Source organism: Saccopteryx bilineata, chromosome 8 (assembly GCF_036850765.1).
Source record: "Saccopteryx bilineata isolate mSacBil1 chromosome 8, mSacBil1_pri_phased_curated, whole genome shotgun sequence".
Taxonomy (NCBI): domain Eukaryota; kingdom Metazoa; phylum Chordata; class Mammalia; order Chiroptera; family Emballonuridae; genus Saccopteryx; species Saccopteryx bilineata.
This window is the reverse complement of record NC_089497.1, coordinates 68,139,996-68,158,832: the sequence shown is the minus strand read 5'-3', so window position 1 is coordinate 68,158,832 and position 18,837 is coordinate 68,139,996. Positions and strand designations below refer to the sequence as shown.

The following is an 18,837-nucleotide window of genomic DNA, read 5'->3' as shown; positions in this document are numbered from 1 at the left end:
GATTCCCTCTGTTACATCTGTCTAAGACTCACTCTTGACGCTTGTCTCGGTCACATGATACATTTATCTGTCCCACCCTAAAGGCTGGTCTGTGAAAATATTTTCTGACATTAAACCGGTCCGTGGCCCAAAAAAGGTTGGGGACCACTGATATAAATGAAAGATGCAGCCAGTAGGTAAAAATACATCTTTCTCTCTGAGATAATGCTACTAGTTATCCATCAATATATGGAATCATGACACAGGCTTTCTTTTTTTTTTTTAAATAAGGAACAAGTAAATTATTTATTTATTTATTCATTTTAGAGAGAAGAGGGAGAGACAGAGAGAGAGAGAGAGAGAGAGGAGAGACAGAGAGAAGGGGGGAGGAGCTAGAAGCATCAACTCCCATATGTGCCTTGACCAGGCAAGCCCAGGGTTTCGAACCAGTGACCTCAGCATTCCCAGGTCGACGCTTTATCCACTGCGCCACCACAGGTCAGGCGACACAGCCTTTCTGATCACATTGAAAACAAAAATAAAAAATCCTAAGGTAAATTTTCACATGTTTAATCACATTATTTATATAGTAAGAAAAACTGAAAATACCACTCTGATTGCAATGGTCCATGCAGATTTACCTGGTCAGTAGGGACGGCACTTCTTACAATATCAGTATGTATCAGAAAGTCTAAAACACACACCAGAATTCTTAATTTCTATTTATTGCATTCATTAAAATACTTTTATGAAATGATCTTGACAGTAAACACCAATGAAAAAATTCCAACTTAAATGTTCATATTTTTAAAAAATAAAGTGTAAAATAGATAAATAACCAGGAAATCCAGGAATAAACAAACAAAAGTATCTCAAAACTGCAAGTGTATTATTTAGTGAGAACCAGAGGCCTGGGGAGGAGACATATATCTATTAAATGAGGGACATCTGCTGAGCTTTTGGACTTCACTGTCTGCTATTAACACAAAAGCATTCATTTTTTCTTGTCTACTTGCTCTGTACCTCAATATGCCATCAAACTCTACCAAACTAAAGAGTTACTATAGTCCCCTTCCTATCTGGGAGCCAAAGCAACAGAATCTGAACTGTTCTGCAAAGGAAAATAATTTTCTTCACTATTTTATGGAAAGACCAGACTAAAGTCCATCATCAAAATAGGAAAAGTAAAACCTTAAAAATAATGCTTCGAGCACTCTGCAATTTTGCTGCCCAAAATAGAACCATACCATCTATGCCACCAAATGAAAATTATAAGTCTGTAAGCATGAAGTCAAATTATAAAGTAAAAGATTAAAAAAAAAAATTTTAACAGTGATAACAGAAGGAAAGACTGTTAAGTAGTAGCTGTTTCTGGTTTATTTGCTTTTGTTTCCTACAATAATAGTGTTTTGAATGACTACCCAAACTAATTTGAACTTGAATTTAAGTGTAAAAAGGATTAAACCTTGACTAATAAATTATTTGGGTATGTTTTAGTAAACAGAACTGTCTCATCCTTCAAATTAAGAAGTTAATCATAACTTTTAAGAGATTATGCTTTTGACTAAGACTTTTTAAAAAAATCGGTTTAAAAACTGGTTTAGCCAAGTTCCACCACCATTTTTCCCTTTAACACCGAAAAGAATATTGAAGATACTTTGGTGGTATATAAATAGATTTTTTAAATAAACTTTTGAAATCTATACTTAACTTTTAAACATTCCCAAAGAAACTAGTTTAATACTACACTTCTTCTAATGAAATTTTCTCAGAGTACTTTTGTGTTGCAAAATAATGTTATTGCCTTATCTAATATAGAATTTATAAATGAAAATGTATATTCAGATCTTCTAAATTTTCTAACACTTAAAAAATGGTTTAGGCCCTGGCCGGTTGGCTCAGCGGTAGAGCGTCGGCCTGGCGTGCAGAAGTCACGGGTTCGATTCCCGGCCAGGGCACATAGGAGAAGCGCCCATTTGCTTCTCCACCCCCCCCCCTCCTTCCTCTCTGTCTCTCTCTTCCCCTCCCGCAGCCAAGGCTCCATTGGAGCAAAGATGGCCTGGGCGCTGTTGATGGCTCCTTAGCCTCTGCCCCAGGCGCTAGAGTGGCTCTGGTCGCAACATGGCGAGCCCCGGAGGGGCAGAGCATCACCCCCTAGTGGGCAGAGCACCGCCCCTGGTGGGCGTGCCGGGTGGATCCCGGTCGGGCGCATGCGGGAGTCTGTCTGACTGTCTCTCCCCGTTTCCAGCTTCACAAAAATACCAAACAACAACAAAAAAATGGTTTACAAATCATCAAAGTCTTCACAGATTCACTTGACTGACTCTATTAATGAGAAGGGACGTTCAAGCAAAAAGGAAAAGAGTCAAATTTGCATTGGATGGTCCTTCCAGTTACATGCTCACTGAAGAAGCCAGGGCGCCAGTACCCTGGTTTCCACTGTGTTAACCTCCTACAAGAGCTATGTATGCATCAGTCAAGGCAAATGTCATTAGATTTGATTCTCTTTGCCACAAGGTTCAAACACCTACTGATTTTCATTTGCCTTTTCAGGACTAAAATCCAGAGCTAGTGTTGCTCAATTAAAGCTTTCCTCCTCTTCCCTCTTGATACCATCTGTCCCCTACAAAACACACACACACACACACACACACACACACCCATGTGCACACACCCCACTGAATCAGAGATGACACACTTAGCTTGAATAATATCCTCTAACAACTCTGACTAATTGCTCATCTACTTTTGAGGATTTCATTAGCAGAGTTGGAAGAGTGATTCAGCAGTCGACAGCAAATATTTATGAAGTTGAAAAGTATCAAATATGTATATAGTTCCTGTAGAAAATTGACTTTCTTAGTTTTGACTTTTAATAAATATGCCCATTACTTTAATTTTATGCACATTTCAATATTATTTACATCCTCCAGTTTAAAAATCAGAGCAACTGCTACAAAATAAAAACATTTACTCAAAAACTATAGTAAAATGTTAATTTTAATATGCAGTTATAAATTTTGTCCTTTAAAATTTTTTTCTTCTTGAAAAATATATTATACTTTAGATTATTATGTATTAAAGGTGTTGTACAAATATTACTAATTTTCTTTCACCTTTTCTATATAAATAGTAATCTCAGGATAACAGTAAACAACACTGAGACCTTTCCTGGTCATTTTAAACTCAGGTATGATTACAAAAAAAATGTATTATTTTTTAAAACAAAATTTATTAGGTATTATATACCACCAATCTTTTAAAATTTATGTTTAGGTGTTTAGCCAATTAATACTTTTATAAATTTGGAAAACTGAAAAATAAAGCAGTAAAAATCTATTTTGATCTATAAGTTTAAATGGTTTTTAACATGTAACTAAATCATGTAAAAACATCAAGTGACCAGTCATTTAAAAACATAAAGTAAAATTTAAACCTATGTTATTATCTGAATTGTCAAGGAATTTTTTCTCTGTTGCTTCTATTTTAATTTTAATACTTATCTCTTAAAGGTCACAAAAATGTATAATTCTCTATGACATTAACTAGAACCACATAAAAAAAGTTATTAGTCTCTTTTAAAATGGGAAACTAAATGCCCAAGTCAAAGCCAAATAAAAGTAACCTGACACATAATTTTACTTTAATATATGGTATATATACACATGAATTCTATATAATTAAATCCCAGCATTAATTTCTAATTCAACAAATTCTTGATATAGGAGGCTACCATATGAGTTTAACCTCTTAAAAGTCTTTTCTGTTGCTACAAAGTGAAAAATTGGTGCAGCAAAAGCCTCTGTTGCAGGGAGGGCTTGAGGTTGGGTGGGTTGGGTTTTTTTTTTCCTTTTTGGTATTTAATTCAATTATACACAATGTAGTACATACAAGCAAAATACAATTGAGATACTGTTTTCTTTAACATTCCTATAGGAGACCAAATTCATTTGCATTGGAGAGAACACAATTACTGATTTTTAAGTCATGAAAGACAAATTCATAGCTTTTTCCTACACTACCTCATAGTATTCACACCATCTCAGTGAAAGCATGTCTAGCACCACTTAGTTACTTCCTAGAAGTAGGCAGAGATTGCATTTTTCAAAGTTTTGTTTCTTACAGAATCATTCAACTTTAGTTACAAAGCATATTCAGGTTAGCGTATGTCTTAGCTCAAAACAATTTAGGCACTGTGTGTGTGTCTGTCTCTCACACACACAAAAAAACTAATTTTTCATCGACATCAAAAACGAAATTTCTATCAAGGAAATTTCCACAACTTTCAACAGAACTTTATAAAAGTCCTTAACAGTTTGTCTCTCATTAAATCTTTGTTTCATGTATAGGACCAAGAAATATGAATAGAGAAAAAAAGATCCAAAGATTGTTACTCAATAGAGCCTGAAACCAACTGAGAAAGAGAAATAGATGGTTTGTACATGGATTACATTACAATAATTTGGATTTAGTAAGAGTAAAACATATCTTGAGTGACCTGAGAAAATAATGACATCTAGTCTACTATAATAGCACATATAAAATGATGTTAGAAATATTTAACGAAAGATCCAATTGGTAAGCAAAAGGCATGCCAATAATTTCATAATCTAGGATAAAACCATTTCTTCCCAAAGTATCATTAATTTTAAAAAGTCTATTTGGAATGCAGATATTAAAACTAATTCCTGAGAACACAAAGAAATCAGAACAACAAAAGAAAAGGAGCACTCAGTTGTTGAATGACTACTGAAGTAAGCAAGCAATGAAGATGAATTGTTTTCTTCACATTTTCACTTCAACTAACAAAAAAAACCACAAATAGAACTGACTTAATGCTGACAAATTTACTCCTAAAACTTGTTAATTTTCATAGAAATGCAAAAAAAGAACAGCAAAATAGTTACTATGTAATATAAAAGCTTTGGTTTCTAATGTCAGAGTAGCCTGCTTTTTGAGAGCCACCACGGGGTAGTGCCCAGTACATGAGAACATACATCTGCTTCAACCCAGGAGTCTGAGCTCAGTACAGAACACCAGTCATTAGCTCTCTCTCCCTTAGCCTGCAGGACAAGTAACTAATTTCTGCATTTTAAACTAATAAAAAAAAGAAAAAGGAAAGATTAAAACCACCCAATCAGAAATGATGTAACCCTGTAGCAACAGCTTATGCATACATTTGGTATGTCAGACATCTTCACTGTAGTGAATCATAGTGCATTTTAATCTGCCTCCTAACTATTTCATATCACCACATGTTCAAAGAAATTGTGTATTAATAGGGCTGTATAAGTCCTGGGTTGCTCTTTATTTAATTAATACAAATAATTGGAGATATGTTCTTAATTCTGAACCCATAAACAGCAAAAAATTGTTTAAATTACATTGCAGCTAACAGCAAACAACTGCCTTTTGAACAAAAAAGTAGTATGTCTGTGAGGTTTAAGGAGATGGGAATAACTTTAGATAAACTAGTATTTCACTTATATTGCAACATGAAATGAGACACCAACTCACCCAAGTTAAAATAGTAGTGATTTTTACTAATTGTAACCCCCCAAAAAAGAATTTCAAACAGTCATACAGCCAACAGAATTAGGCATTTGTAGAATCATAGCCCATCAAATATTTTTGCACAGTTCTTTCAAACTTTAATATGTTCAAATTTTCAAGTGTTGTAAGATTAATAATTTAAAGTTACAACAAATACTTAATATATCAGAAAGCTAAAACTTGGATTTATGAAGCAAAATAAAATTAAAGTATACAAATTTAGAATACTTAATTGAAAAACTAATCAGTTACACATTACATTTCTTCCCAAAAAGAAGAACCAGCTTAATATTACACACAGTACTGCAAATCATAGCTTTACCTCCTTTTAAAAAGGTAGTTTCTGATATGCCACAAATCATTTGCAAACAGAAGATATTCCGTTGCTTACTTAAGATAAAACATCTGTAAATGTGCACACAATTTTGAAGAACCTCTTTAACAAAGTATCTAAGTATTTATAGCATTTGGATAGTTGGTTTTAAAATCTATTCAATACTTGCAAAAATCAAGTAAGTGGTTACACTACTATCAAAAGATTTTAAAGGTGGTAAATCAAAGAGTTCACTTAAGAGTCTTCCCATTGCAGCTACTTAATGACTAATGGTGAAGAAATGTATGTGAATGGGATCTGAACCAAGTTACAACACATAGGGGGGGGGGGATCTAGAATGAGTAATAAAGGCCCACATTTAAAGTCCACAATAAACTTTAAAACAAAGATGTTTTCCTTCTTTCTCTCCTCATGGACAGATATTTCTCATGTAAACAAATCACAGTAGAATTCCAACCTCCACAAACCTTTTTACTCCTTCATTTAACAACAGTGCACTTAAATATAACTATAGATTTCCCAGTGATATTTGTTTAGCCTCAAACATACCAAAGCAACAGCAACAACAACAAAACGCTCAGAAGCAGTATTCAGCAGTCTCAGTGACTACAAAAGTCTGGATTTTAACTGCCATCCAATCCAAACAACCCATTTCTTTAGACTGCTATGCAAAACACTGACCCCTTCCTTGAATGATTTTATTATTCAACATTATATCTAAAAAAGAAAACTAATCGCTAAGTTTAGTTAAGCAATTTAGTTAACACTGTAAATATTTACTTTTAACATCTCACAGGAAGTCTTGACAAGTGTTTGTTGCCATTGTGTTGGGGGTAGGGGTGGGAGGCAAGTTTTGATAAACAAGACAGTCCCTGCGAATGTAACATAGCTGGTGTTCTACACCCCTCCACCCCCCAGTAAGGTACCAGATATTTTCCAAGACCAGTAAACACCTTATATAATGAAAGTAAAAAATGTAACTTTCTAAACTGTGTTACCTTCACTAACAAAACAGACAAAAGCCTTTTTACAAAACTACAGAAGCACATTTTCAAAAAACTAAGTGTATTTTTTTTACTAATACGTAAGCCCAATCACAAAATAACTAAGCGAAATATATTTACCTGAGCTTTTTAGAGACTGAGTAATCAACTTCCATGATTTTCCCATGCAATTCCACTTTACCTTTAAAACAGAAATTAAAGCACTCAGAACCTTCCTTGTATGAAACCTGCGGGGGTCTAGGAGGGGCACGCACAGAACTCCACGCTCGGGCTCCGCCTTCGGGTGCCCTCAAGGGGTCTCCTACCCGGCTCCAACTGGGCAAACTTGGTTCCCAGTGGGAAGAAAGATAGGCGCCCCGTGTCTCGGGACAAAGTGGGAAGGGTGTGAACCCGGATCCGACCCCAGGTATAGCTGTGGGTGGCATTACCGGAAAAACAAATTTAATAAAGAGCGGCGCCAATTTGAAAGGATGAGCTCATTTGAAACTCAAGCTGCAGAGCTGGCACGGCCCGGCTTCTCTCGGCCCCCACCTCTCCATTCCGCTAACCCGGGTCCCGAAATCTCCGCTGCGCTCCCCTCCCTGCTCTCTGCTCCCCGTGGCCCCCAGAAGACGCGCAGAAGCCCCCTAGGGTCCGCTACTGCAAGAACCTACCCCCCTACGGCTTCTGGGTGTCACCTTGGCCTCGCCGCCGCCCCGCCCCCACTCCGCGTGCCGGTGGGGAAGGGGCCCCGGCCCGCTCGGGGTTCGGGGGACGCAGGCTCGTGGTCTGGGGGCGAGCGCGGCTCCAGGCGGTGCGTGTGCGAGGGGGAGAGTTGCTGAGTGTGCGCGCGCGCGCGCGGTTGTGTGTGTCGCTCTCCGTCTCCCGTCTGGGCTCCGGCGCGCTCGCGGGGCCCCCCGGTCTCCTCTTTCCCGGTTCTCAGCCCGGGCCCCCACCGAGTTGAGACAGGGCACCTCGTAAAATGGTGCTTCTGGCCAAGTGGGAGGCGGGGGGACAGGCGGCGGAAAGCCCCCAGCCTCGAGTTCTTCTCAATAAAATCGGACAAAAAATTCAGAGAAAAATAGGAGCGCTTGAGAGAAGAGCGAGAGGGAACTGAGGTTCGGGAGAGGACCGCGAGAGATATGCCGTTGTCAGGGGCTGGGGTTAGGGGCGCCTCGAAACCTTGAAGGGGGTCATCAGGGTGGGGCCGAGGGGGTGTCGAAAGTGGGGGACTGCGGGGATAGGTGGGGAGGAGGCTCGAAAGGAGACTGCGGCTCTGGGGACGCCAGAGGGCGAGAGGTCCTAGGCACGAGGCTAGGGAAAGGATAAGGTCCGATCAAGCAAGGCGATGCAAGATTTGTGGGGGTCCCTGACAAAGGGGGTGACGGGAAGGTCAGCGAAGAGGAGAGACGGGGGCTCTCTAAGGATGGGGGTGGGAGGACTCTGGAGAGCGGCTCGGAGAGCCAGGGGCACGAGGTTGCCCCCAGAGAGCCAGCGAGCTTCGGGGACCCTCGGGGCCGCACAGGGGTGGCCCCAGAGCTGCGGCTCGGAGGACAGCGGATGAGTTCGGAGCTGTGGGGGGAGGGGAGTGGCGGTCAGAGTTAAGGGTCTGGTGCGTGGAAGTAAGCGTGCGGGCACGGGAGCCCCCGCCGGGCGCCGCCCGCCGGGCTCGGCCTCCCTCCGGGCGCGTCCCGGCCCGAGCTGGGCGAGGCGGGGGGAGAGGGACAGTGCCGAGTGCTCACCCGAGAGGGTCTCGATGGCGCGGATGGCCCAGTTCTGGTCGGGGTAGTCCACGAAGGCGTAGCCAGACTTGAGCAGGACCTGTCCAGCCAGGGGCAGCTTCCTGTCCCCGAAGAGCTGCCGGAGGTCGTCGGCGGTGACGGCTGGGCTCAGGTTCCCGATGTAAAGCTTGTTCATCATCCGTCTCTTCCCCGAGAGCCCGCGGCTCCCCTGGCCCGGTACCCGGCGCTCCTCGCCTCCTCCGCTGCCCTGGTCTCTCCTCCTCCTCCTCCGCCCCCCCTCCCCGCCCTCCGCCCGCCCGCCCGCCACCCACCCCCACCCTCAGCCTGGCTCCCCCCACCGCGGCCGCCCGGCCCGCCCGGGGGCAGAGGCGGAGGCGGGGACTCAGCGCGGCTCCCTCCTCGGGGCAGAGTCCCGGGCCGGGCGGCGGCGCGCGGACAAAGCGCTCTCTCTGCCTCCCTCTCTCTCCCTCTCAAGGCGATGGCGGGAGGAGCAGCAGCGGCGGGCGGCGGCAGCGTACCCCGCTTGTGTCTGTGTGAGAGTTTGTACCGGCGTGTGCGCAGCCGAGAGTGAGTGAGCGAGCGCCCTCTCCCCGCCCCGCGCTGTGCGCCCCTCGCCTCGCGCCCCCAGCGCTCTGAGCGCTCCGCGCGCCTCCCGGGGCTCCTGCCCCGCTCCCAGCAGGGGGAAGAGAGTCGCGGCCTGGCACCGGGGCTGTTGGGCGCCAGAACCCCCGCGGGCTCGGCGCAGAGACCCGGCAAGCGGCGGGGCGGGGAAGGCGCGCCCCGGACGCGTGTGGGAGTGCGCGAGGGGGCGCGGGGGAGCGGCTGGGAGCCGCAAGCGTGGGAGGGAGAGGGGCTGTGGGAGAGTGTGGAAAGGGGTGTGCGCAAGGTGGACCGGATGTGCGAGCGCGCTGCCAGGGCCAGCGGGAAGGCGTGTCTCGGAGGTGAGAGGCTAGGGCAGGCTGGAAGACAACAACTTTCTCGCGGCGAGTTGGTCGAGTTCCCGGGCGGAGCGCTTGCTGCGAGGCTCGCTCCCCGCCCAGCTCTCCGGGCGACCTGGCGGCGCGTGTGGTCGAGCGGTCGCCGACGGGAATCCAGACACTTGAGGCCCAGAACTGGTCGAGCCCTCACGTACTCTACACCCCGCGGAAGTTCCTCTGGCACTATGCCTCAGTTTCCCGGCCGGTGTTGGGAGACGGAAGGCCAGAGTGGAGTTGCATCCCCTCTGCCCGCACCCGGTGCGCTGGGCACCCCGCGGCGGGCGGCAGCCTGACGTTAGCAGCTGTTCTCTATTCTGGGAAGCGCTGAAGTTCTCGCGGAGCGGCCGCTGCGAAGCCAGGTGGCGGTTTGGGAGGAGAGCTGGGAGGGGGCAGGGTCTGCGGCTGGGTGGACGGACGCTTGCTCCGAGGCTGTCAGTCCCAGGGCCACAGAGGTGGGAGGGGAGGGTGGCTGGAAGCGGGGGCGCTCCGGCTGTGTAGGAGTTCCCCGAGCGTTGGGAAGGGCTCGGAGAGGGAAGAGGTTCTTGCAAGCGGAGGAAACAGCGTGACCAACGGAAGAGGCAGGGTTGGGATGAGAGTTGCCCGAGCCGAGGGGCTAGGGAAGGAGCCAGACATATTTGAGACCGGTTGCGAATTCCGGGGCTCAGCTGGAAGTCTGCTGGTTAGAGCCTCGTCCCAGCCAGGAAATGAAATATTGCAGGAAAGAAAAAAATTGCCAGGATTTAGAGGTGAAGGGGCAAAAGAAGATTCCAAGATCTGGACTTATTAGGGGGAGGAGAGGGCATAAGAGAGATGATTTGACAGGAGAGGTTTTTTGAGGGCATTAGAGGTCTCTTCGTGGAGAAGCCACAAATGTAGAAATGGAACAGGCTCAAGTCTCCTGGCTGGGTTGTGAAGTACTGCCTTTTCCAAGCTTTTCTGTTGTTGAAGGTGGTAGAAGGAGCACGGTAGTTTAAAAAACAAAACACGTTCCCCGATCTTTAAAGACCAACTCTGGGAGCTTGGATTTTTGTCTTTTTCACAATTACAGCCAGGTGCACCTGCCTATCCACTTAGGACTCAGATCTTCCTCCTGGCTATGTATTCTCCCAGCTGAGTATTCCGGAATGTTCCAGCATCTCTGATCTAAGGCCCTTACTCTATTTTTAAAAAATGATAAAACAACCTAACCCTTGGCAGAGTTGTTGTAAGGGCTACCTACATAAAGGATAACTGAGTAGTGTGTTGAGACACGGTGGACACACACTTAATGCTTGTTTCTTTTCTTCCCCCCAGAAACTCATGAGCTTTTAATGAAAGAAACTCCTTAAAAAGAAGGATGAGAGATGAGAAAACAATGTATTCATTCTCACCTTGATATTTGCAGTTACTTGAATTCTGCCTTTGGTCTCAAATATTCCGTATTTCCTGTCTCTAAAAATGGAATTGGATTTTCCTGCATCTGTAATTAGGAATGGCCATTATTCCCCAAACTAATAGCTAAATTAGGTATGGATGCTTTGCTACTAAAATTTAGGAGAGAATCACAATCAAAAACTGTGTGTGCAGAAATTGCAGCAGACTGAAAGGTCACAATCATCAGATTTTTTACACAAATGCCCTAGTTGTTATGGTCACCTTTGTGTTACAGGACAACATGTGTACTCATTATATTTCTAGTAATTCAGAGTTCTGAAAGACAAACAAGAGAGTGGCAGGGATAATTGGTCTTACTCTTCTCTGAATGGTTAATAAAACTGTTTTTTGTTGTAGAATATTTTCAGATATGTCAATTTCTTGGTTCCACTGCAAAACCACAAACATGCCCTGGCCGGTTGGCCTGGCGTGCAGGAGTCCCGGTTCTATTCCCAGCCAGGGCACACAGGAGAAGCGCCCATCTGCTTCTCTACCCCTCCCCCTCTCCTTCCTCTCTGTCACTCTCTTCCCCTCCCGCAGCCAAGGCTCCATTGGAGCAAAGTTGGCCCGGGTGCTGAGAATGGCTCTGTGGCCTCTGCCTCAGGTGCTAGAATGGCTCTGGTTGCAACAGAGCGTGGCCCCAGATGGGCAGAGCATCGCCCCCTGGTGGGTGTGCCGGGTGGATCCTGGTCCGGCGCATGTGGGAGTCTGTCTGACTGCCTCCCCGTTTCCAGCTTCAGAAAAATACAAAAAAAAACAACAACCCCAAAACCACAAACATTTCGGCATGGATTCTCTAGTGGGCAGCAAGTATCTAAGGGTTCTTGGCAGAGGACTTCTGGTGCACTCTTCTGCCCTGTTTCATCAGGTCACTGAACTATTTTTTTGAGAAATGACTACTTCTTGCTGTCATATGTGTATTTGACCCTGTGATGGTCTGTATTGTAAACAGTGTTACGGAAGGCTTTGAACAGTAAGGGTGCTGGTGGGCACGTTGCCACCATACCTCTGATTTGTAGCATCCACACAATTTCTTCTCCGAGGATAGAGAGGACGGTAGAGGACAGCAAGGGGACAGCCTCCAGATGCAAAACCAGAAATTCAGAGGTCGTTTTCCCTGCCTGGCAAAACTTGACTGTTTACCTGTTTTCTCCTGTGCTCCCCTAACTCTCACCTCTACTCCAGAGATGCAGTGGAGACTGAGCTGGACTAAATTTAAACCTGATGAGCCAAGATTTTTTTTTTTAATTTTTATTTATTTTTTTTAGTTTTTATTTATTCATTTTAGAGAGGAGAGAGAGAGAGAGAGATGGGGGAGGAGCTGGAAGCATCAACTCCCATATGTGCCTTGACTAGGCAAGCCCAGGGTTTCGAACCGGTGACCTCAGCATTTCCAGGTCTATGCTTTATCCACTGCGCCACCACAGATCAGGCTGAGCCAAGATTTTATACATATTTAACTGAGGTCAGATTTTGGAGAAATTTTTGTAGTGGGCATATTACTTTTTAAAGCATGTGTTAACGGACATTTTCCTCACGAGTTTCAAAGGCAGCACAGATCCTCCTGGTTTGCCAGTGAGTCTTCTGAGCAGAATAGTGGTAAGTAGTTGGGGAAGGTAGAAAAACTGAGGCCTGGGAAAGTTTTTGTGTGCTCATACAGAGGGCTTCAGACATGATTGGCAAACACATTTGAGCTTACCAGGAGTCAATGAAATATTAAGGCTTCATCTTTGACTTACGTGAGAAAAACATTTCCGTCTACGGACAGAGCACCTTCTGATAGCATAAGCTTTTAAATCTGCAAAACCACGGTGAAAATGTTTTTGTTCAACTAATGATGGTGGTCACTGAGTCCAGTGTGTCAAGGTCATTAAAGAGTGGGAAGGAAAATGAAGTCTATTTGCTGGATGGGTGAGGGGAAAACAGTATTTGGTTGTGTCAGCCCCTTCCTGCTCATTGGAAATGATTCATCGGAAGGGTAACCCCCTTTAGACACCTTTTCTTGAGCTGGCAAAAGAGGAATTGTCTGACCTTAGTTTAGTTAATTCATCTCTTTCAGCTCCAGATTTCTCGTTTGTAAAATAGCCCTACCTACTTTCTCACCGTAAACTCAGTCTCCCCTGCACTTTTTATGTTTTCCAAATGCTGGGCCGTCTTAGAGCTCTGCCTCTTGCACCTACTGCTCCTTTTCCCTGGAATGCATTTCTTCCCCTGATAAACTCCTGCCTCTGAACTCTCATTTGACCCCAGAGTATACACAGCACTTCATTACACAGATTAAAAAAATACCTTGTCTAATGGTGGTGGTTGCATGACTTTGTGAATATACTAAAAGCTAATGAAATGTATATTTTAAATGGGTGAATTTTACAGTATGTGAATTAAACATCAATTTTTAAAAATTGTATGAGAGAAGAAAGTTCTCTCTTCCCTACTATATGTTGAATTTCTGGAGAAATTTTCTCTTTTATCCTTTGGCCAGTATCAAACTTGGCATACAATAAGGGCTTAGGCAGTATTTGTTGTTAAGCAATGACCTGTCTGAGTTTGCTCTAAAGAATAAAGGAAGACATAAGTGATGGTGCCTACTTTGCATGATGCTTGACATGCAGCAGGAGGAAATTTTTACTTTTCTCACCTTGTTGAATTCCCTTCATTTATTCATGGCATTACATAATGTTAGACACTGAAGTTACAGAAGTAGATAAATATCATCCTGCTCTCAAGAAGTTTATGATCAGTGAAGGAGGCAGATGAATAAACAGATTGGATTGTGGCATTAGAGGTCCCACAGTAGACTGTGTGCATAGAGGAGAGGCCATCTCATTCAGTCTAAGGTCAGGGAGCGCATCATGGGAGAACTGATGTTGGAATTGGTTTTGATGGATAAGTAGCAGTTTGCTAAGATGGGAGGAGTAGCAGAAGAAGTGCCTCCTGGGCAGAAGGAGTAGTCTGTGCAAAGACACAGAGACATGAAGTAGCATCTGCTTCATACCTCAAATCAAATGTGGATTCAGAAATAAGCTGGAGAGAAGGGGCAGTGAGTAAATAATGCAAAAAGAAAGTATTCAGAATTAAAGAAGTAGATTTCCAGATTGAAGGGGTTTACTGAAGGCCCAGAACAACAGATCCAGAGGAAAAGCATATCGTAGTAAAATTTAGAACTCAGTCAAATTATAAGAGCATCTGAGAGAAAACAGGTCACATGAAAAGGATTTGGAAAGAGAATGGGAATGTATTTTTCTAAAACATAAAGGAACCTGGGAGGCAGTAGAACGATGCCTTCAAAGTTGAATGGAATTTATTTTCCATCTAGAATTTTAAACCTAGTTAGACCATCAGTTAAAAAGACACTAAAGGCCCTGTCCCCATGGAATAGCCTTTTCCTACTGTCATCTGTTATTTTAAGTTGTTGAAGCTAAAGGTTTCAGAGCAAGGGTTTGTGGATCCCTGGGTAAATCACCAGCCCCTGCTGTCCAATGCCTTTTGTACCATTTCTTACTCTGTTTTATACAGCCCATTTCAAACTTCCAATCCTTTACAACCCCCCCCCCATTCGTTACAATATGTTTATTTACTTAATCCTGGAATACATGTATTTTTAGAAGAACTAACCCATGCCTCAGTAAACAGCAAATGTGCAGAGGGCAGAGGGACCAAAAAAACACACACACACCAGACATGAAGGATTTAAACAAGTCCCCATTTGGGTGAAGCTACCGGAGGATAAATGCCAGCAAAACTGTGGAAGAGGAAAACATGGGATTTGAGAAATTTGAAATCCAACCCAAGAGACTAGGATTAGAAAGTGTAGCATACCAGCAGTGCAACCATCAGAGAGCAACCAGCACAAATTAGAACAAAAGAATAGATGACCTTGGAAAGTGAGGACTTCAAAGAACAACAACAAAAAAGGGACTCATATATAAATGTGTAGTAATTATTTCTGAGAGGATGGCAGGCACCTTGAAAATTTTGGGGGGAAATTACAGGTATAGGAAAAACTAGGCAAATGGAAAAACAAGGAAATGATTAATTCTAGGAAAAACACACGGTCATATAAAGAAAGGACCAATGGTTATAGGCACAACAGGGAAAATATTTGTACAGTTATAATGTAAATAAACGCTGATGTATTATCCAACCTGCATAAAGAGAATTTACGAATCAATCAGAAAAAGACAACCATTAGAAAACTGGGAGGGGGCAAATGAATAGGCTAATTCACAGAAGATGAAACTCAGATGATCAATAAGCACAATTCGTGAATAACTCGGAAAATTAGATTAACATTAAAAAATTAACAAAAGTTTAAAATTCTGTTGATAACGAAGGATTGGTGAAGGTGTGGAGCATCAGAAACAACTGTCCACCGCTGGCAAGAGTGTACATTGGTGCAGTTATTCTGAGGAGCAATTTGTCAATATCTAGTAAAAATGAAGATAAAGGCCCTTAGCACACTCCCTGGCAATCGTTCTCCCTTCTGGGAAATGGCCTTTTCTTATCTTCTCATCTCTCTTCACACCCTCTTATTGCTCTTCATCTACCCTAGGTGTCAGCGAATAACCTCGCTTTGTATATTTCACAGAAAATAGCAGCAGTCAGAAGAGCACTTCAGCAGACTCCAACTGTATCCGCCCACATACCTGCGTCTGTGTCGCAGGTGCTGCCTTCTCTCCTGTTACTCTGGGTGACTGTGATCTAGTAGAGGAAAAACTTAGGACTGCAGAGGAAAATGAACATGCGCATCCTTGGACCCGGCCATGTCTCCTCTAAAGAAATTCTACATATATAAAAGGAAACAAGCAAGGGTCATGGTGGCACTACGATAGTGAAGAGTGGAACCTGCATGTCCATCAGCAAGAAGATGGATGAAAATGAATAAATTGTGGAATAGTCACAAATTTAGTATACATCAGTCAGAATAAGCACATTTATTTATGTTCTCTAAAATCACTAGTTTTTCCCTTTTGGATGAAATAAATGAAATGAGCTACATGTATCAACATTAAAAACCAAAACATCGGCCCTGGCCGGTTGGCTCAGTGGTAGAGCGTCAGCCTGGCGTGCAGAAGTCCCGGGTTCGATTCCCGGCCAGGGCACACAGGAGAAGCGCCCATTTGCTTCTCCACCCCTCCCCCTCTCCTTCCTCTCTGTCTCTCTCTTCCCCTCCCGCAGCCGAGGCTCTATTGGAGCAAAGATGGCCCGGGCGCTGGGGATGGCTCCTTGGCCTCTACCCCAGGCTCTAGAGTGGCTCTGGTCGTGGCAGAGCGACGCCCGGGAGGGGCAGAGCGTCGCCCCCTGGTGGGCGTGTCGGGTGGATCCCGGTCGGGCGCATGCAGGAGTCTGTCTGTCTCTCCCGGTTTCTAGCTTCAGAAAAATACAAAAAAACAAACAAACAAAAAAACCCAAAACATCATGCTGAATGCAAAGCTATATTGTGAAGGATGTGTCATGATACCATTTATATAAAGTCTGAAAACATGCCAAACAAGTATATTGCTGATATGGACATATTTGTATGGTATAAATGTATAAAAACGTGCATGGGAATCACAAACTTCAAATTTGAGATGATGACCGCCTGGGGGAAAGCTCCACATTTCACATAACGATTACCCTGGGAGGGGGGTGTGTGGATAGGAGTTGGAATTTCCATTTTAACTGGTTTTGTTTTTAAAGCTGGGTTGTAGGAAATAAGTGTTGGCTATCTTTTTTTACCTCTTCACTAACAACATTTTTATTAATATGTCTGTCAGGGGCTGATTCTCAAACCAGACAGCATCATAATCAGCAGAACTCTGAAAATACAGATCCCAAGGTCTACCCTACCACTAGGACTCCTGAATCTAAAATTTCAGAGACAGGGCCCAGGAAACCGAATTTTCAAAAAAAACAAAACTAAGTGTTTTTTTAGTTATTACATACATGTATATATATAAATTTTATATAGACATATCTGTAATACATAATATATTTTTATATAGAATACATATATATTGGGTAGGCAAAAGTAGGTTTATAGTTGTATGTGAAACTGTTCATTCTTATTAATAATTGTATTACTTAGCAAATGTTGGAGAGGCTGTGGAGAAAAAGGAACCCTCATACACTGTTGGTGGGAATGTAAAGTAGTACAACCATTATGGAAGAAAGTATGGTGGTTCCTCAAAAAACTGAAAATAGAACTACCTTATGACCCAGCAATTCCTCTACTGGGTATATACCCCAAAAACTCAGAAACATTGATACGTAAAGACACATGCAGCCCCATTTTCATTGCAGCATTGTTCACAGTGGCCAGGACATGGAAACAACCAAAAAGCCCGTCAATAGATGACTGGATAAAGAAGATGTGGCACATATACACTATGGAATACTACTCAGCCATAAGAAATGATGATATCAGATCTTTTACAGCAAAATGGTGGGATCTTGATAACATTATATGAAGTGAAATAAGTAAATCAGAAAAAACCAGGAACTGCATTATTCCATACGTAGGTGGGACATAAACGTGAGACTGAGGGACACTGATAAGAGTGTGGTGGTTATGGGGGGAGGGGGGAGAGGGGAAGGGGGGAGGGGGATGGGCACAGAGAAAACTAGATAGAAGGTGGCAGAGGACAATCTGACTTTGGGTGATGGGTATGCAACAAATTGAAAGACAAGATAACCTGGACTTGTTATCTTTGAATATATGTATCCTGATTTATTGATGTCGCCCCATTAAAAAAATAAAATTAAAAAAATTAATTGTATTACTTATTTGTATTACAATTGTAAACCTACTTTTGCCTCCCCCCCCCACATATAATGTTAGACTTACAGGAAGGTTGCGAGAATGGTATCAAAAAGTCCTTTATAATGTTTACCCAGATTCCACAACTGTTAACATTTTCCTGCATTTGTTTTATTCTTTTCACTTTCTTCAAACAGCTTGAGAATAAACTGAAGACAGGACGTTCCTTTATGCCTAAGTACTTCAAGTTAATATCTATTAAAACAAAGAACTTTACACAACCCCAGTATAATAAGCAAAACTAGGAAATAAATAATATTATCTAATCTACAAACCTATTCAGATTTCACTAATTCTATCAATGTCCTGGCTAAAGGAAATCTCAAATCAGTTGTTGCCATTTGTTGTGGTTTTGTTGCTACTCTCCTTCAATCTGGACAGTTCCTCAGTGGATCTTTGTTTTTCATGACACTGACATTGTTGATAAAAACAGGCTACTTATTTGGTAGATGTAGGTTATAGACTGTCTTGCAGGAATACCACAGAAGTGATACTGTGCATTGTATTGAGACCTATGATGCTGATTTGTTCCATTGCTAACTTTGCTGATACTAGCTTTGCTTACTTGCTGAAGGTGGTGTGTGCCAGGTTTCTCTATTATAAAGTTACTTAGTATCTCCCAGAGAGCTACTTTGAAGTAACTGTTTCAATCATTAGTTTTAGTATCCTAAAAATGTCAGTCATTAGCTTTAGACTCTATTGTTGATTCTTGGATAGATGAATTATTGTTATGGTTGCCAAAAGATGGTCCTAATTTCTTTTTTTATTTTATTTTTTTATTCATTTTAGAGAGGAGAGGGAGAGACAGAGAGAGAGGAGAGACAGAGAGAGAGAAGGGGGGAGGAGCTGGAAGCATCAACTCCCATATGTGCCTTGACCAGGCAAGCCCAGGGTTTTGAACCGGCGACCTCAGCATTTCCAGGTTGACACTTTATCCACTGCGCCACCACAGGTCAGGCCAAGATGGTTCTAATTTCATCATTCTTATATTAGTTTGCTTTGTACTGTAAGGAAAAGCTTTCCCTTTGCCCTCATTTATTATATCAATGTGAAT

The 18,837-nt window shown here is 43.0% G+C and overlaps 1 protein-coding gene across 7 annotated transcripts in view; it reads right to left on the bottom strand.

Moving 5' to 3' along the window:
• Window positions 1–8,858, bottom strand: part of IGF2BP2 (insulin like growth factor 2 mRNA binding protein 2) — a 193,717-nt gene extending 184,859 nt beyond the window's left edge. For 5 of the 7 annotated variants that reach the window (XM_066241060.1, XM_066241063.1, XM_066241061.1 and 2 more), the window contains exons 1-2: window positions 8,592–8,858; window positions 6,991–7,051 (exon numbers count right to left, since the gene is read on the bottom strand). In XM_066241060.1, the coding sequence (XP_066097157.1) occupies window positions 6,991–7,051; window positions 8,592–8,769 (239 nt within the window). In that variant the 5' untranslated portion in view covers window positions 8,770–8,858. Of the gene's footprint in view, window positions 1–6,990; window positions 7,052–7,523; window positions 7,647–8,591 lie in introns of those variants that run through there. The other 2 variants (XM_066241066.1, XM_066241064.1) reach the window with 2 other exon arrangements.
• Window positions 8,859–18,837: the final 9,979 nt, after the last annotated feature.